This window comes from Panulirus ornatus, chromosome 5, assembly GCF_036320965.1.
Source record: "Panulirus ornatus isolate Po-2019 chromosome 5, ASM3632096v1, whole genome shotgun sequence".
In the NCBI taxonomy this organism is placed as follows: Eukaryota; Metazoa; Arthropoda; class Malacostraca; order Decapoda; family Palinuridae; genus Panulirus; species Panulirus ornatus.
Window position 1 is genome coordinate 1,210,289 of NC_092228.1, and position 20,649 is coordinate 1,230,937.

At 45.3% G+C, this 20,649-nt stretch overlaps 1 protein-coding gene across 2 annotated transcripts in view; it reads left to right on the forward strand.

Moving 5' to 3' along the window:
• LOC139747041 (chordin-like protein 1) overlaps nucleotides 1-20,649 on the forward strand; it is a 204,672-nt gene that overhangs the window by 133,207 nt on the left and 50,816 nt on the right. For both annotated transcript variants that reach the window (XR_011712300.1, XM_071658792.1), the window contains exons 3-5: nucleotides 1,997-2,096; nucleotides 3,102-3,349; nucleotides 6,993-7,086. Coding sequence is in view for 1 of the 2 variants with exons in the window: in XM_071658792.1 (XP_071514893.1) it covers nucleotides 1,997-2,096; nucleotides 3,102-3,349; nucleotides 6,993-7,086 (442 nt within the window). In the remaining variant the exon portion in view is untranslated. The remainder of the gene's footprint in view (nucleotides 1-1,996; nucleotides 2,097-3,101; nucleotides 3,350-6,992; nucleotides 7,087-20,649) is intronic.

The following is a 20,649-nucleotide window of genomic DNA, read 5'->3' on the forward strand; positions in this document are numbered from 1 at the left end:
ATACATTCTGAGTTCGTGATGAACGTGTTCTGTACCTTACCAGGGAGTAATGAGCAAAGTTTGACAACACCAGCGAGTGGCCTTACACACAGTATCTAGGAGCCAATTATCAAAATACAGGTCACACAAGGGCTCTACCATCATCAAATTTTTGCCCCATTCTCATCAGGGAAAGGTTGGCAGTTCAAGCACAGTAATCTAACTACAAGCTCGATGACCAAAGACCTTCCTGCACACGATGTTCTACACTCACTAACCTACATCCGTAAGTCTGGCCACCGTGGGTACAAACCATGGTCTTGTAAAGTGTCTACTCTAAACTGTACTGACCTATGCAATTACAGTAACAATTAGCAAAAGGTAGATGAAGCAATGAAAGCTAATTTAAGGTAGGAGAAAACTCATGTTAAATACTTTCAAAGACTTATGAATAAACTGTATTATCGCTTATATTTTATCTCAACTCAATAACATCATTTCTGTAAATTAAGTAACATTTTGAAGGTGTTAGCACTAATATGATACCCAAACACATTTTTACATTGATTTACTTGTGTTTTCTTTATATTAGTCGATTATTGAGGAATTATTCTTGTTACCTGGGTATGTGTTAAAAGTTTTCTTGAGTTCCTGCATCTTTATCAACAATATATGCCAACTCTGTGAAGCAGAGATTCATGTGTCACTTGATTTGTGTCACCTTATGTTGACCTCAGAATAATATCCATTCTCTAAACCTTTCTGGATTCCTCTACAAGTAACTTGGAATCATTAATTCAGGTCGACCATAGTTTTACTGTTACAAATCATCACTTAATGTCCAGTTAAGTGCTTATATAAAGCATACAGCATGCTACTGACTGACTCAGTAAACATGCCAATATGTCCGCCACCCTGACCATCTACATGTTCTCGTCCACCCAGCGCAAGTGTCCAACCCACCCTCATCTTAAGATCTTTTATCATCAGTAACGTACTAGCTATCATGACCTCCTAGTTCTGGAACTTTGTAGTTTCATAATAATGGCTGCCTAAATTCAATAAATCGTTATTCATATATTCTAAATATGGTCAAGATTATAAACTCTCTTACTTATACCTTGTTAAGTCCGGCTATAACATTCTGGAGGCTAACATTGTCTGTAATTTCACGGCGGATTTCTTCATTAACGTCTGGTATACGGCTTGTGGAACTTTAACAGTAATCTGGTCAAATCTGATACTTTTATCAATTGTAATGAGAAGTGCACCTCAAGAACTTGTAACGAAAATACATTTCTTGCCACAATTTGGGTCTAGGCAAATGGCCTACCAATATATTAGTAATAGCAGTACTAGTAGTACAAATCACGTACCTGGTATAAGTTCCTGGTGATGTGGGTCGTCCTGGATATGATACATACACGATCCTTCCCAACGACGGTACGAACCCTCAAAATAAGTTGGCGAGACCCTTGCATGCAAGTACAAAACCCTTGAGCACTTAAGGGTCAGGTCAAAGGCCAGGTCATCGTACCGTCGTGGTGACAAGAGTATCAATTATGTCTACTAAATGTTTTATAATTACTAAAACAAACAAATGACTTACCAGCAGATTTCTGCACAAAAGGGGGTAGCTTCCGCAATATCCCGTCAACCGCTTGAACAATTTCGAAGCTCAGTGACAACTCTGCAATGAAACATAGATCCTCTCACTGGGTCAGCACTCACTCAATACCCACACATACTATACAAAATGACAACGTAAACCTTTGTTAGTAATGGAAGAGAGGAGAAAATGTGTGTGTGTGTGTGTGTGTGTGTGTGTGTGTGTGTGTGTGTGTGTGTGCTGGGGGGGGGGGGGGTTAAATATATGTAAGCTTCAATTTCATGTACCTACCGAGCCAACTACAGTGTAGGATTAAAGCATGACCTTATTAGGAATGTGATGTTTTACAATATTTCATCATTTTTATCTATATTAATATGTCTTCGTTTTCCTTTCTCTTCGTAACAGAACGAGCATAATGTATATAAATACGACTGCACCAGTGAGCGGTGTCCGGAGGGCTGCAGTGGGGGACCTGATGAAGGAGAATGTTGTTCCATCTGTTCAGGTACGGTTCTGTTCCTTCTGATCAAGTCCACTGTTCCATCATCTATTCAGGTACGGTTCTGTTCCTTCTGATCAAGTCTACTGTTCCATCATCTGTTCAGGTACAAAGGTTGCTACAGCCACAGTCTTGTTCCATGTCTTTGTTAACGTACCACATTTCCTCAGGGAAAGTTGCAATATGTCAACTATAAATCTAAATTAGAAATGTACTTTCTGGCGCACACATACGTATATGTAAACACACGTTCATGTGAGTTATTGTACGTGTGCGTGATCCCGGATATGCATGCTTACGTGTGTACACGTGTGCAGTTTTGCGTGTAAGCGTCGGGTCATTACTGGCTGATATTCTCATAAACTTCCTGCTGGATTTCCTGAAAATGGAGGCGTGTGTTGGTGAAGTACCGGGGCTGGCTGGGGTCGCGCCCTCTCTCGCTCACTGCACACTTTCATACACAACTTATTTCATCATCGGCCGCTTTATTCATTTTACCATCTCGCTTGTTTGTAGCTCTATACTGGCTTCTGGCTCGACCGTGTCTGCCACACACACACACACACTTGCCAGTGTCGTACTCGGCTGTTACTTGTGTGAGTAACCCCTCCTGATAACATGGTGTAACCTCCACTCTCGCCCCACACACTTTTCCTTTCATCACGTTTACTTGCTTCCATGTTTATCCTTTAGGATTATTTTCCTTCACCGGCATCGCTCACTCTTTCAGTTCTGCTCTTTCTTTTACGTATTTCATTGTCTATCCTTCGATTGTTGAAACCTTGTTTATTGCTTCCCGCCCTCGCGAGGTAGCGTCAGGCACAGAAAACAGAACGTTACATGAAAACCGCTGTCTTAGCTCCTTCCTCTGGAGCTCCTCTTAGTCATTTGTGATGTTTCTGGGGTGCTGCTCCTCCCGGCAGGGACGCCTCTTCCTCCCGTTATCACATGTGATCCTATAATAAGCCTTGGTCCACCTACTATACACATACTATCACTCTTCCTGTACAGATACGTCAAGTGGAGGTGAGGCGTCTTCAGGTAGTGGTGAGGCGTCGCCATCCTCTAGCAGTGGAGGGGGAGGCTCATCTACACGTGGGGGAAGCCCTGCTGGCACCACCGCCGCCGGGGAGCAGGTCATGGTCGGGAGGTCATCCAGGGTGTGTGTGGTGGCAGGCATGATGTACAACCACGGCGATACCTTCTCCTCCAACTATAGTCATGCTAACGTCGACAAGTGTGAACATTGTTACTGCAGTGTGAGTACTGTCTGTATGTGTGTGCAGGCAGGTCAATGTCTGTAGCCAGGGAGGTTACCATAGTGTGAGTATATGCAGACGAGGCTACTGTGATGTGAGTGCTTTAAGTCTGTACAGGGAAGGGCGTTCATGTGAGCACTACCAGTGTGCATGGGGAGGAAAGTTACAAGTGTGAATGATGCTAGTGTGTGTGTGTGTGTGTGTGGGAGGGGGATGGACGTTACTGCTGTGTGAGCACTGGTAGTGTGTGGGAAGGAAGGTTACTGATGTTAGTATATCAGGTTGTAGTGTAGGAGTCAGGGTGGTGGTGGTGGTGGAGCCTCCTTGGATAAGTAACACTGCTACTCGGTGGGGTAACAGTTAGTGGGCTTCCTGCGAAACTAATAACAGCATCACTACCATCATCATCTATAGTAGTAGTAGTAGTAGTAGTAGTTGCAGTTGTTACTGCTGTTGTAGTAGTAGTAACAGCATAACTACGGCAGTAAGAGCGGTAACGTTACGTCATAGCAGTCAGGAGGTACCCTTCACCCAAGTAGTGGTGACGGTAGTGAATAATAAAAGAGTAATATAGAGTCAACACAGTGTTGCCAGTAACACAATGGTCCATATGAAGGTTCTACATATAAATAGCATTACACACACATCAATATACAGTGTACCAGCAACAACTACTCACACTACAAACAATCTATACGTATAAAACCAAGACTGAAGAAAATAAAAGCAAAAAATATTATAAGAAATATAATAAGTGCACGTTGATAACAATATCCTCAGTATACAGTGCACGTTGATAACAATATCCTCAGTATACAGTGCACGTTGATAACAATATTCACGAGGGTACGACCCTTGAGCACAAGGGTACGACCCTTGAGCACGAGGGTACGACCCTTGAGCACGAGGGTACGACCCTTGAGCACGAGGGTACGACCCTTGAGCACGAGGGTACGACCCTTGAGCACGAGGGTACGACCCTTGAGCACGAGGGTACGACCCTTGAGCACACCGTGCAACTTCTGTGTATGACGGACTGGCCTTTGACGCGACCATCACGATTCAGGTTAAAGCTTGGCAGCTATACGAGAGGTGTGTGTGTGTGTGTGTGTGTGTGTGTGTGTGTGTGTGTGTGTGTGTGTGTGTGTGTGTGTGTCGTGGTGGTATGTATCTGTGTGTGTGTGTGTGTGTGTGTGTGTGTGTGTGTGTGTGTGTCGTGGTGGTATGTAGGTCATACTAGGTTTGAAACTGTCATAACTTGTGTGTCGTGGTGGTATGTAGGTCATACTAGGTTTGAAACTGTCATAACTTGTGTGTCGTGGTGGTATGTAGGTCATACTAGGTTTGAAACTGTCATAACTTGTGTGTCGTGGTGGTATGTAGGTCATACTAGGTTTGAAACTGTCATAACTTGTGTGTCGTGGTGGTATGTAGGTCATACTAGGTTTGAAACTGTCATAACTTGTGTGTCGTGGTGGTATGTAGGTCATACTAGGTTGAAACTGTCATAACTTGTGTGTCGTGGTGGTATGTAGGTCATACTAGGTTTGAAACTGTCATAACTTGTGTGTCGTGGTGGTATGTAGGTCATACTAGGTTTGAAACTGTCATAACTTGTGTGTCGTGGTGGTATGTAGGTCATACTAAGTTTGAAACTGTCATAACTTGTGTGTCGTGGTGGTATGTAGGTCATACTAGGTTTGAAACTGTCATAACTTGTGTCTCGTGGTGGTATGTAGGTCATACTAGGTTTGAAACTGTCCATAACTTGTGTGTCGTGGTGGTATGTAGGTCATACTAGGTTTGAAACTGTCATAACTTGTGTGTCGTGGTGGTATGTAGGTCATACTAGGTTTGAAACTGTCATAACTTGTGTGTCGTGGTGGTATGTAGGTCATACTAGGTTTGAAACTGTCATAACTTGTGTGTCGTGGTGGTATGTAGGTCATACTAGGTTTGAAACTGTCATAACTTGTGATAACGAGACCACTTCATCTGACACTGGTAATGGCCACTCGTAATGCTTACGTACAAACATCGCTACGATCTACGAAGTTACATTGTATACATTAGTCTAATATAACGAAAATTACTCTTTCTAACCAGTGACCCATAAAATTAACAAAAGATAAAGTAATAAAGCCACTAAATACAGCTAACACTTCTAAATACTTTTTCCCTTGTCAGGGTATAACCACACTGTAGAATATCTACAGCAAGGGAATTGGACTTATATGGTATATAGCGTGCGTTGAACAGTTGTGGAGGAAAATACATTACCGTGTAAGGTAATCAGTAGAGACAGCAAGTGGGTTTAATCCTCATGACGCAAGAAGTAACTACATTACGCTAACTACTACCAACACTGTTAACACTGGCTGGCATGGCACACTATGTAATCACCACTAGGGGAAAGAGTACACTAGAAAGTGTCTCTATAAGGTGGCAAGTTATACTAGGTGTTAGAATACACTAGGTAGTGTCAGTAGGGTACACTGTAACACTAGGTAGTGCCAGTAGGGTACACTGTAACACTAGGTAGTGTCAGTAGGGTACACTGTAACACTAGGTAGTGTCAGTAGGGTACACTGTAACACTAGGTAGTGTCAGTAGGGTACACTGTAACACTAGGTAGTGTCAGTAGGGTACACTGTAACACTAGGTAGTGTCAGTAGGGTACACTGTAACACTAGGTAGTGTCAGTAGGGTACACTGTAACACTAGGTAGTGCCAGTAGGGTACACTGTAACACTAGGTAGTGTCAGTAGGGTACACTGTAACACTAGGTAGTGTCAGTAGGGTACACTGTAACACTAGGTAGTGTCAGTAGGGTACACTGTAACACTAGGTAGTGCCAGTAGGGTACACTGTAACACTAGGTAGTGTCAGTAGGGTACACTGTAACACTAGGAAGTGTCAGTAGGGTACACTGTAACACTAGGTAGTGTCAGTAGGGTACACTGTAACACTAGGTAGTGTCATTAGGGTACACTGTAACACTAGGTAGTGTCAGTAGGGTACACTGTAACACTAGGTAGTGCCAGTAGGGTACACTGTAACACTAGGTAGTGTCAGTAGGGTACACTGTAACACTAGGTAGTGTCAGTAGGGTACACTGTAACACTAGGTAGTGTCAGTAGGGTACACTGTAACACTAGGTAGTGTCAGTAGGGTACACTGTAACACTAGGTAGTGTCAGTAGGGTACACTGTAACACTAGGTAGTGTCAGTAGGGTACACTGTAACACTAGGTAGTGTCAGTAGGGTACACTGTAACACTAGGTAGTGTCAGTAGGGTACACTGTTACACTAGGTAGTGTCAGTAGGGTACACTGTAACACTAGGTAGTGTCAGTAGGGTACACTGTAACACTAGGTAGTGTCAGTAGGGTACACTGTAACACTAGGTAGTGTCAGTAGGGTACACTGTAACACTAGGTAGTGCCAGTAGGGTACACTGTAACACTAGGTAGTGTCAGTAGGGTACACTGTAACACTAGGTAGTGTCAGTAGGGTACACTGTAACACTAGGTAGTGTCAGTAGGGTACACTGTAACACTAGGTAGTGTCAGTAGGGTACACTGTAACACTAGGTAGTGTCAGTAGGGTACACTAAGAGTCATGGTCTCCATGTCGCCCTACAGGACGGTGTAGCGCAATGCAGAACCAAGAGCTGCCCTCCAGTCTCGTGTTCGTCACCTATCTACACCAGGCATGACTGCTGCAGGATGTGTCCTGGTGAGTACCCTCCCCTCCGTCCTGGTGACCGCTGCAGGATGTGTCCTGGTGAGTACCCTCCCCTCCGTCCTGGTGACCGCTGCAGGATGTGTCCTGGTGAGTACCCTCCCCTCCCCTCCGTCCTGGTGACTGCTGCAGGATGTGTCCTGGTGAGTACCCTCCCCTCTGTCCTGGTGACTGCTGAAGGATGTGTCCTGGTGAGTACCCTCCCCTGCCCTCCGTCCTGGTGACTGCTGCAGGATGTGTCCTGGTGAGTACCTCACTCTGTCCTGGTGACTAGTGCAAGATGTCCTGGTGATACTCTGCAGCTTCCGTCCTGGTGACTGCTGCAGATGTGTCCTGGTGAGTACCTCCTCAGATCCTGGTGACTGCTGCAGGTGTGTCCTGGTGACGTAAACCTCCCCTCCTCTCCTGGTGACTGCTGCAGGTGTGTGTCCTGGTGAGTACCCTGCCATGTCCTCCTGGTGACTGCTGCAGGATGTGTCCTGGTGTACCTCCCTCAGTCGTCCTGGTGACTGCTGCAGGATGTGTCCTGGTGGACCCTCCCTCCACGTCGTCCTGGTGACTACTAGCAGGATGTGTCCTGGTGAGTCCTGCCAGTTGTCCTGGTGACTGCTGCAGGATGTGTCCTGGTGACTGCTGCAGGATGTGTCCTGGTGACTGCTGCAGGATGTGTCCTGGTGACTGCTGCAGGGTGTGTCCTGGTGACTGCTGCAGGATGTGTCCTGGTGACTGCTGCAGGATGTGTCCTGGTGACTGCTGCAGGATGTGTCCTGGTGACTGCTGCAGGGTGTGTCCTGGTGACTGCTGCAGGATGTGTCCTGGTGACTGCTGGCAGGATGTGTCCTGGTGACTGCTGCAGGTCCTGGTCCTGCAGGTGTGACCCTGTGGTGACTGCTGCAGGATGTGTCCTGGTGACTGCTGCAGGAGGGTGTGTCCTGGTGACTGCTGCAGGATGTGTCCTGGTGACTGCTGCAGGGTGTGTCTGGTGACTGCTGCAGGAGGTGTCCTGGAGGACTGCTGCAGGATGTGTCCTGGTGACTGCTGCAGGATGTGTCCTGGTGACTGCTGCAGGGTGTGTCCTGGTGACTGATGCAGAATATGTCCTGGTGACTGCTGCAGGGTGTGTCCTGGTGACTGCTGCAGGGTGTGTCCTGGTGACTGCTGCAGGATGTGTCCTGGAGACTGCTGCAGATGTGTCCTGGTGACTGCTGCAGGATGTGTCCTGGTGACTGCTGCAGGATGTGTCCTGGTGACTGCTGCAGGGTGTGTCCTGGTGACTGCTGCAGGATGTGTCCTGGAGACTACTGCAGAATGTGTCCTGGTGACTGCTGCAGGATGTGTCCTGGTGAGTACCCTCCCTCCCCTCCGTCTTGGTGACTGCTGCAGGATGTGTCCTGGTGACTGCTGCAGGATGTGTCCTGGTGACTGCTGCAGGGTGTGTCCTGGTGACTGCTGCAGGATGTGTCCTGGTGACTGCTGCAGGATGTGTCCTGGTGACTGCTGCAGGATGTGTCCTGGTGACTGCTGCAGGATGTGTCCTGGTGACTGCTGCAGGATGTGTCCTGGTGACTGCTGCAGGATGTGTCCTGGTGAGTACCCTCGCCTCCGTCTTGGTGACTGCTGCAGGATGTGTCCTGGTGAGTACCCTCCCCTCTGTCCTGGTGACTGCTGCAGGATGTGTCCTGGTGAGTACCCTCCCCTCTGTCCTGGTGACTGCTGCAGGATGTGTCCTGGTGAGTACCCTCCCCTCTGTCCTGGTGACTGCTGCAGGATGTGTCCTGGTGAGTCCTCTCTCCAGTTTGGTGTGGTGTCACTAGTTACTTAGTTCTCTCATTCCCTAGGGAGGCTATCATAGTTCTAGTGATCCTACATGTGCTGTCCTGGTGAGGTGACCCCACATGTAATATCTTCATCCCTTTAACAAGGTCTCAGTATTGGCCACGAGGTATAACCCTTGGGTATCACGACCTGACCTTGAGGAATCAGGTCAAAAACTCGGCCATCAGAGGCAAGGGTCGTACGACTGTGCTCCAGGTTGGTGAGGTTAGATTGAAGAGGTTAAGTGCTGGAGGTCGTAGAAGCTAAGGCTAGGCCAAGTATTTCAGATCATTCCCTCGCTTGTACTGTGAAGCTGTCGTTATCATCATGACTGATCCAAGCATACATACCCAAGATGTACATATCAATGTTACCAGACCAGCCACCTTCTCTGACCAACATTTATATATATATATATATATATATATATATATATATATATATATATATATATATATATATATATATATATATATCAAATACGATAATCATTCCTACAACCTATCAGATTTATTTTATGTATCCGAGAACAATAGTTTTCGCAGTTCGTTCCCGGAAGACGAGTACATGTACGCCTGTAGTAGTTTACTGTATGGTCTAGTACAGCGAGGTAAGCACACACCACATCTGGCTTTGACATAACGCACCACACGGTACGAGCCACCAACACCACCACTACCTCTCCAGGTAACGTGAAAAATAACTTCTTGTGTTGCTACGGCACACACTCAAATGACTATCTACCGAAACTACCCACTGTCCTCAGTCTGCCCCTTACCAGCCTACTTTCCTCCCACACTATGACCACTCATCCCTCTCTCATCCCTGACTCATCTTGTCTACACAACTCCTGATAAATCATACACCAAGTAATACTTAACACCTTCTTCCATGATCCCAGCCCGTCAAATTTGGTCGCTACATATTCACCGAGATATCTCTCTCAGTAAGTGAGAGAGAGAGAGAGAGAGAGAGAGAGAGAGAGAGAGAGAGAGAGAGAGAGAGAGAGAGAGAGAGAGAGAGAGACTATCAGTATAACCAATTTCTATGCAACCTTAAAATTTCTTCACGCGTCAGGTCTGCCAAAAATCAAGTTCAAAATTTAGTATGGTAACATGTCTACCCCTTGAACACGGCGGTACGACCCTTGAACACGGCAGTACGACCCTTGAACACGACGGTACGACCCTTGAACACGATGGTACGACCCTTGAACACGGCGGTACGACCCTTGAATACGACGGTACGACTGCTGAACACGACGGTACGACCCTTGAACATGGTGGTGCGACTCCTGAACACGACGTTACGACCCTTGAGCACAACGTTACGACCCTTGAGCACAACGTTACGACCCTTGAGCACGACGGTGCGACACCTGGATATGATAACCTGGCCTCAGACTTTAAGAGTAAGGTCAAAGACCACACTATCATAATAGGTCTGACCCTCTTACTATGAGATGAAGCTTAACCTATGTCTCTCATTATAGATCTATCCCTCCTGCCTCACACTCCTGTATAGATCTATCCCTCCTGCCTCACACTCCTGTATAGATCTATCCCTCCTGCCTCACACTCCTGCATAGATCTATCCCTCCTGCCTCACACTCCTGCATAGATCTATCCCTCCTGCCTCGCACTCCTGCATAGATCTATCCCTCCTGCCTCACACTCCTGCATAGATCTATCCCTCCTGCCTCACACTCCTGCATAGATATATCCCTCCTGCCTCACACTCCTGTATAGATCTATCCCTCCTGCCTCACACTCCTGCATAGATCTAACCCTCCTGCCTCACACTCCTGCATAGATCTATCCCTCCTGCCTCACACTCCTGCATAGATCTATCCCTCCTGCCTCACACTCCTGTATAGATCTATCCCTCCTGCCTCACACTCCTGCATAGATCTATCCCTCCTGCCTCACACTCCTGCATAGATCTATCCCTCCTGCCTCACACTCCTGCATAGATCTATCCCTCCTGCCTCACACTCCTGCATAGATCTATCCCTCCTGCCTCAACATGTGGCAACTCTCGCGACGAGACAGTAATGAACGTGTAGTTTAATGTTATATGTTTCTCTCGCGTGCTTGGCAGAGCAGACAAGGATCACACACATTTTCTTGCCCTCCCAGAGAGTTGATGAACAGTGCAGGAAACTGACATAAGAAGAGAGGTGCGATGCTCTACTGATAAGAGACCATGATGTTGCACGAATGTCAGGGGGGAAGATAAACGGATGGGTGAAGACAGGGGTGGGTGAGGATGGATGAGGACTGGAGATGGGCGAGAGAAGTCCTTGGTAAGGTTGTGGGTATGAACAGTGGATAGGATGGAGGAGGAACGCCCATCTTCGTCAACGTCATAACCAACCATGACAAGCATTACTAACTATCGTAATTCAACCATTACCACATACTGACACTATTGTTACCACATACTGACGTTATGAAGTGTTACCACATACTGACACTATTGTTACCACATACTGACGTTATGAAGTGTTACCACATACTGACACTATTGTTACCACATACTGACGTTATGAAGTGTTACCACATACTGACACTATTGTTACCACATACTGACGTTATGAAGTGTTACCACATACTGACACTATTGTTACCACATACTGACGTTATGAAGTGTTACCACATACTGACACTATTGTTACCACATACTGACGTTATGAAGTGTTACCACATACTGACACTATTGTTACCACATACTGACGTTATGAAGTGTTACCACATACTGACACTATTGTTACCACATACTGACGTTATGAAGTGTTACCACATACTGACACTATTGTTACCACATACTGACGTTATGAAGTGTTACCACATACAGACATTATTTCTCTTGACTCATCAGTGCCAAGTTTTATATTCTCGGTTATGAAATATAATTGTATCAGCCTCGTGTCAGTCGTTCCTCTCCTATGGCCAGTAAAACGTTCGTGAGTATGTATGTATGTATGTATGTATGTATGTATGATCATGATCGAGGAACCCTTCACGTAGAACCAACAAGATACACAAGGTCTTTATACATGACTTACTCACTTGGTGAGGCTTCTAAAGCGCTCTGTCCTAATGGTTATTCTGCCGTTCTCAAAAAGATATGTAAATACTTACAACTATTTACAAAGAATTAAATATTTTCGGTTCCTTTAAAAGATATCTAAAAATTAAGGTATTTACATAAAACTATATCATTTGGCTTCCTTTCAAAAATCATCTAAGTGTTTAGATCACATCGTATTTCCCAGATCTGGAGATCATGTGAGGGGAAAATATAACAATCTCTCAGTCTACCTTAATGTCACACACACATTTACGACGTTTTTGTCATTTTTTTTAATAATGTAAGAGTGAGTGCGTCACTCAACGCCTACCTGTGACCTACGGACTTATCTAAGTTTTAAATAAAGATTTGTGACACCTACGTACGTACGTACGTACTGCAGTCATCAAGCATGGCTACACTCTCCACTCCCAATGATGAGTGGTATTAGTGAAGACGACGTGGTAGACGAGCGTGATGCTCCTCGTCTGGGGGACGAGTCGCATGTATGCTTCCTCCCTGTCTGGGTACGAGTTATGTTGGCAAGTAATCCTACCCGTCTGGGTACGCGACAGCCAGGGCCAGCCACCGTCCGCCAAATACTATTCCTACAGAGCCCGGGGATCGTCTCCAAAGCCCTACTGAATGAGGGCTATTTTTTTTTTTCCTTCCTTTAATGACGTTTGACCAATAGGGGCCGGGGTCCTACACTCCCTCCCCAGAGGCGGAGGCGCCGTTCCCTTCCTCACAGCCGGTCAGAGGCTAGAACCGAGGTCCTCTGTGTGTGTGTGTGTGTGTGTGTCTGTGTGTGTGTGTGTGTGTGTGTGTTAGGAAACTGTCAACTGTGAGGCGTCCACTGATGGAAATTGTAACCTGGGAGGAGCACTTGACGGAACACCAGGAGGAGGAGAAGGAGAACCATAAAGAGAGGTCGAAGAATGAGTCGGGTGATGGTAGAGAGTTGAGGATGTTTCGAAGTGAGAGGGTAAGATAATGACACAGAATTGATGTTACACGAGGAAGGTCCAAAGGTCTATTGGAAGACAAACATCTATCACAGATAACTGCACGACTGATATAGTTTTAACAGTGACCTATTTCCCTTATAATCATGAATATACTTACATATATCAGTACATCAAAGGCAGGTTTGGAATACGGAACCTGGAAAGTGAGTCGCTTGCTGTTTGCATATGACACGGTTCTGGAAGGAGACTCAAGAGAAAAACTGGAAGGTTGTGTGTGTGTGTGTCTGTGTGTGTGTGTGTGTGTGCGTGTGTGTGTGCGTGTGTGTGTGTGTGTGTGTGTGTGCGTGTGAATGTACAGAAGTGTGTGGAAGGAAACAGTTCATGTAAAGATAACTAAAGTAATGACGTTTAACATGGGAGAGAAACAGTTCGCTTTTTGACTCTGTCAATCTGAATGTGGACGAAGCGGAGTGTTTGAATACCTGAGAGTGGGAAGAGCTGTGGCAGCTGCAGTAGGCCATAATGGGGCAGAGATCGTGTTGTCGAGTGTGTGGAGAGAGAAACGTGAATATGTGAGGGTACATCTGATGGTGTAGTAGTTCAATCGGTGCTCTACAGAGGCAAGTCGAAAACCCTGTATCCAAGTATAGGGAAAAGGTTAGAAACGCTGTAAGTGTCACCAGGGATGATCGGGTTAAAATAGGGATTACGAGACAGAGGTGTGGTCGTGTGTGGCGAGCAGCAAGATGTGATGAAACGGTTTGGAAATATGAAGAAGATGAGAGAAGACCGACTGACGAAGGGGACATGCAAGTCAGAAGTAAAGACAACAAAGAGGAGACGGAAAGATGGAGTGGAAGACAGTATGAGTTACCGGGGCCTGACTGAGGCTCACAGTGGAGCCATGTGCTACACACTGGTGACCTGATACAACCCATATGAACTGGTCTGGCAAAACCATAACAAGCTCTGTGGAGAAGCGCTTGTGGGTTCAGCACAAACTCCATGACAGTCATACAGTAAGGCCGATCCCATATACTGTACCACGTGAGGCCGATCCCATGTCCTCCACAATACACCAACATCAACATCCAAACATATTTACCGTCGAACACACACTCACATCCCCCTAACACACACACATTCCCACCTCCCACACATACATCCACCCACCACACACACACACACACACACACACGGGCCCACGTACAGTAAAAGCTTGCGTTATTGACCATGAGGCAGTACCAGCCACAATGGTTTCGAATCCTGGGCGCAACAGGTGGCCCATACTTAACCCAGGTGTTCATCCTCCCTTCGATACTGGTTGATAAATGTGTGTGTGTGTACAAAGGAAAATAGACATGATACATATGGGTGCAAAACTCTCTTACATTCACATAAATACATCAAAATATGGCAGCGGTGCCTCCTGCCTTACCATAGCCTACCCTGTCCTCCCTGACACACGAGGGGGGGGGGGGGCCCTCCTTGCCCCGTGACGTCACAGCCCATCACTAATGTCAAGATTCGCGACCCCCGAGCCCAACCTAAGCTGTGTGGCGCCGTGCCGGTCGCTCTCTGTGTCCCGTGGCTGTGTGTGTGTGTGTGTGTGTGTGAGAGAGAGAGAGAGAGAGAGAGAGAGAGAGAGAGAGAGAGAGAGAGAGAGAGAGAGAGAGAGAGAGAGAGAGAGAGAGAGTGCATTTGTATATATGACTACTAGTTATATGTTACGAAGAGAGCTTAACTCTTGTATTGCCCTGTCTCCACCCTTTATGTATCATGTCTTCCCCTTTTGTATAAACGTTCATGCAGACACCTCAGCTTAAGCTAGGTTCCCATTCATTGATCAGCTCTGGAAGAGAGGATGAACACCTGGGTAGGCTATATACCAACTGGCTACCTTGTCCCGGGCTTCGAACCAATAGACTGTTGGGTCACAACGCTAGCCACTGTGCGGTATGTACAGGCTCGTGTTTGTTATTACCTATTTGCACTACATGAGAGGGGGTCCTACTCCTGTGGGACCCCATCACTTGAACCTTCTCTACTATCATACAGCTTCTTGAATTTAGGTATAATGTCTGCATTAACCACATCTTCAGTCATTCTGTTCCAGAGATTCTCCACTCTTATACTATGACAGTATTTCTTATACTATAACAGTATTTCTTTACATCTTTTTATACAACTTTATTCAATATCATGGTATGGTTCCTGTATCCCTACATCTCTTACACAATTATTCACTATCCACGTCATCGAACTTTATCAAAAGCCAAGATTATGATCAGGTTAGCCCACATTGTTCTCCAGCCTTTCCCTGTAACTCATCTCTTACATTCTTGTACCATCTCTGTTGCGCTGCTCTGGATCTTCTATATTAGCTCTTTGTGCTTTAGGTGCGGTGACCAAACCTGAGAAACATATTCTAGTGTTGGCCTAAGATATGATACGAACAGCTTGCGAAATATTTCTTCATCCATATAGAACATTTGAAAGCTATTCTAATATTTGCCGGCACACAGTTCGTCTCCATAATTATTCTCTTAATGTGGGACTCTGAAAACAGATTAGGGACGCCCAAGTCTTTCGCATACAAAGAATGTTATAGCTTATATGCTGTTACGAATCACACTGAGGCCTGTGCGTGTGTCTGTTAACATACAGACACCTTTACCATTATGAGGTCACATTTCTTTCCTATTATATAAATTTTCTAACTTTGAACTCTACAGTCACCATTTCATGACTAAGCATATCAATAACCACAGATACTTGTGAGCGAATTTAGAAAAGACTGAGTGAACAATAACGTAGGCTGAGAGTAAGAGAAACTAGGGCAGTGGAATAAGACTAAAAGTTTTAGGAAAACAATGCTTTAGTGTGCAGGCGAATTGTGTGGCAAGAAGGTGGAATGCTGAATTCTGAGAAAGGGTAGCGAGTGGTGGAATGAGGAAGTTAATCCGCTAGAGAAGTGGGAGGAGCACAAGAAAACTGCAGGAGTTTAAGGGAAAAGTACAGGAGACATAATACAGGGTAAAACGAAAGAAAAAACGAGAGAGATGGTATGAGAAAAAGAATGTTAATCAACTCTAGGAAGAACATATAAATGTTTTGCATGACGGTGAACAGTGTGAGGAAAAGAGAAAAGTTACGGGCGACAGCGAGGAGAGTGGATAAGGAAGTGGTAAGAGGCAGTGATGCAGCAAGTACTGCGAAAGATTGATCAATGTATTAGACGAGAATGAGGTGACCGTGGCGTGTTTGAGACGAGGTGGCATCCCAAGTGAGAGAGTTATGGCTCGTAGTTATGGTGTATAGAGGAGACGTCGTGAGAGCTCTGTGTACGATGAAGTGCGGCAAAGCGGATGAGTGTTGCTATTTTTCAAGAAAGAGCATGGCAGGGTATGAGGTCCAGGCTTGACATGAAACTAAACCTTAAAAAGGAGGCAGAAACAACCTGCAGACCTAAAAAGCCACAGTTCACTCAGCAAAGAAAAACTTATCTCTAACTGGCAAGCCAAGCTGTTCGACAATTGTACGGCCCCAGATGAGCTGCCAGGGGACTGGGAACATGTATACAGAAAACCCTAGTAAGAGGACATTGGGGACAATAATTAATTTTCGAACAACAGACGTATACATCTAATGAGTATACTTGGCAAAGTGTATGGGAGAGTAGTGACTGTGAGGGTAGAGGCATGCAAAGAGCATATGACTGGGGAGGAGCATAGTCGCTTCAGCAGTACAGGACATTTGGATCAGGTTTTCGCTTTGAAGAACATGTTTGAGAAATACTTGGAGAAAGATGATTTTTACGTAGATATTTATGATTTCAGAGAATGTTTATGACAAGGATGATAGATATGCTTTGTAGAACATTACCAATAAATGGTGAAAGTAGAAAGCTACTACATGCAGAGAGGATCTTTTATAGTGAGAGCAGAAAACTAGGAGGATTACCAGTGAAGATGGGTCTGCGTCAAGAGTCTGTGATATCATCACGGCTCTTTAATCTGTTCAAGAACAGGATGATGGGGGAAGTAAGTGTGAGGATCTTGAAGCAAGAGGCGGGTCTACGGTACAATAGGGGTGGGGCAGTTTGCAGATAACACACCTCTGGTGCTAGACTCTAGAATTATGTGTCTGTATCTAGGAATGTGTGGAGGGAGGATCATGAAATTTAAAGTGAACAACAGTCATGTAATCATGTGCAGGACGGGTGGGGAGGACAGTGTGATTGTACATTTCCGTGGGAAGCATCAGTGATGTCGGGTGCGTCAGACACCTGAGAGTAGACGTGGACCCAAGGGTGCTGAACTACGGAGCAGGCGGTAACAGCAATAAGTGTGTGTAAAGGCAAAACCGGGTATGTCTGAAGGTATAGCAGTCCCTGCAGTGACGTATGGTTGTGTCTTGTGCCTTGAATGCAAAGGAATGGAGGGCTGAAGTCTCGAAGATTATATACCTGAGGTCGATATGTAGCGTGAGAGGAAATGGTCGGGCAATGAAAGATAGTGGGTGGAGGAGTGTGGTAGTGCCTCCCACTATGATGGCTGATCAACGTGTGCCGAAATGGTCCCGTTATATAGACAACTGAGTCAAGGCTTCCATAATCATTTATTCATATTTCTTTATTATACTTTGTCGCTGTCTCCCGTGTTAGCGAGGTAGCGCAAGGAAACAGACGAAAAAATGGCCCAACCCACCCACATACACATGTATAAACATACACGTCCACACACACACATAAACATACCTATACATTTCAACGTATACATATATATACAAACACAGACATATACATATATACACATGTACATAATTCATATTTGCTGCCTTTATTCATTCCCGTCGCCACCCCGCCACACATGAAATGACACCCCCCTCCCCCTGCAAGACAACAAAAGGCCACATTCGTTCACACTCAGTCTCCAGCTGTCATGTACAATGCACCGATACCACAGCTCCCTTTCCACATCCAGGCCCCACAAAACTTTCCATGGTTTACCCCAGACGTTTCACATGCCCTGGTTCAATCCACTGACAGCACGTCGACCCCGGTATACCACATCGTTCCAATTCACGCTATTCTTTGCACGCCTTTCACCCTCCTGCATGTTCAGGCCCCGATCGCTCAAAATCATTTTCACTCCATCTTTCCACCTCCAATTTGGTCTCCCACTTCTCCTCGCTCCCTCCACCTCTGACATATATATATATATATATATATATATATATATATATATATATATATATATATATATATATATATATATGTATATATATATATATATATATCTTCTTTGTCAATCTTTCCTCACTCATTCTCTCCATGTGTCCAAACCATTTCAATACACCCTCTTCTGCTCTCTCAACCACACTCTCTTACCCTTTCATTACTTCATCAAACCACCTTACACCACATATTGTCCTCAAACATCTCATTTCCAACACATCCACCCTCCTCCGCACAACCCTATCTATAGCCCACGCCTCGCAACTATATAACATTGTTGGAACCACTATTCATTCAAACATACCCATTTTTGCTCTCCGAGATGATGTTCTCACCTTCCACACATTCTTCAACGATCCCAGAACTTTCGCCCCCTCCTCCACCCTGTGACTCACTTCCGCTTCCATGGTTCCATCCGCTGCCAAATCCACTCCCAGATATCGAAAACACTTCACTTCCTTCAGTTTTTCTGCATTCAAAATTTACCTCCCACTTGACTTGTCCCTCAACCCTACTGTACCTAATAACCTTGCTCTTATTCACATTTACTCTCAGTTTTCTCCTTTCACACACTTTACGAAACTCAGTCACCAGTTTCTGCAGTTTCTCACCCGAATCAGCCACCAGCGCTGTATCATCAGCGAACAACAACTGACTCACTTCCAAAGCTCTCTCATCCACAACAGACTGCATACTTGCCCCTCTCTCCAAAACTCTTGCATTCACCTCCCTAACAACCCCATCCATAAACAAATTAAACAACCATGGAGACATGACGCACCCCTGCCGCAAACCGACATTCACTGAGAACCAATCAATTTCCTCTCTTCCTACTCGTGCACATGCCTTACATCCTCGTTAAAAACTTTTCACTACTTCTAACAACTTGCCTCCCACACCATATATTCTTAATACCTTCCACAGCGTATCTCCATCAACTCTATCATATGCCTTCTCCAGATCCATAAATGCTACATACAAATCCATTTGCTTTTCTAAGTATTTCTCACATACATTCTTCAAAGCAGGCGTGGGCTATAGATAGGGTTGTGCGGAAGAGGGTGGGTGTGTTGGAAAAGAGATGCTTGAGGACAATATGTGGTGTGAAGTGGTTTGATCGAGTAATTAAAAAAAATAAGAGAGATGTGAGGTAATAAAAAGAGTGTGGTTGAGAGAGCAGAAGAGGGTGTATTGAAATGGTTTGGTCACATGGAGAGAATGAGTGAGGAAAGATTGACAGAAAGGACATATGTGTCAGAGGTGGAGGAAACGAGAAGTGGGGGACCAAATTGGAGGCGGAAGGATGGAGTGGAAAAGATTTTGACCGATCGGGGCCTGAACATACAGGAGGGTGAAAGGAATTGGAACGATGTGGTATACCGGAGTCGACGTGCTGTCAATGTGAAGCGTCTGGGGTAAACCATGGAAAGTTTTGTGGGGCTTGAATGTGGAAAGGAAGATGTAGTTTCGGTGCAATATACATGAAAGCTAGAGACTGAGTGTGAATAAATGTGGCCTCTGTTGTCTTTTCCTAGCGCTACCTAGCTGTCATGTATAATTCAACACAACCAGAACCCACCATCCACAGGCCAAACACCATGGACCATTCGATGGTGTGTCCTGCGTTCCGTCTGCCTACTTCATCCTGCTGGCTATACGTGCACCCCCCCCCCCCCCCCAGCCTTCCCCCATTAACCACAACAAACCATTAATTCAAACCCATGCACGCCTTTCAACCGTCTGAATGTTTATGTTCCGATACCCCAAAGCCTTCTCCATCTGGCTAACACACACACACACACACACACACACACACACACACACACATATATATATATATATATATATATATATATATATATATATATATATATATATATATATATATATACATACATATATATATATATATATATACATATGTGTGAAAAATACTTAGAAAAGCAAATGGATTTGTATGTAGCATTTATGGATCTGGACAAGGCATATGATAGAGTTGATAGAGATGCTCTGTGGAAGGTATTAAGAATATATGGTGTGGGAGGCAAGTTGTTAGAAGCAGAGAATAGTTTTTATCGAGGATGTAAGGCATGTGTACGTGTAGGAAGAGAGGAGAGTGACTGGTTCTCAGTGAATGTAGGTTTGCGGCAGGGGTGTGTGATGTCTCCATGGTTGTTTAATTTGTTTATGGATGGGGTTGTTAGGGAGGTAAATGCAAGAGTTTTGGAAAGAGGGGCAAGTATGAAGTCTGTTGGGGATGAGAGAGCTTGGGAAGTGAGTCAGTTGTTGTTCGCTGATGATACAGCGCTGGTGGCAGATTCATGTGAGAAACTGCAGAAGCTGGTGACTGAGTTTGGTAAAGTGTGTGAAAGAAGAAAGTTAAGAGTAAATGTGAATAAGAGCAAGGTTATTAGGTACAGTAGGGTTGAGGGTCAAGTCAATTGGGAGGTAAGTTTGAATGGA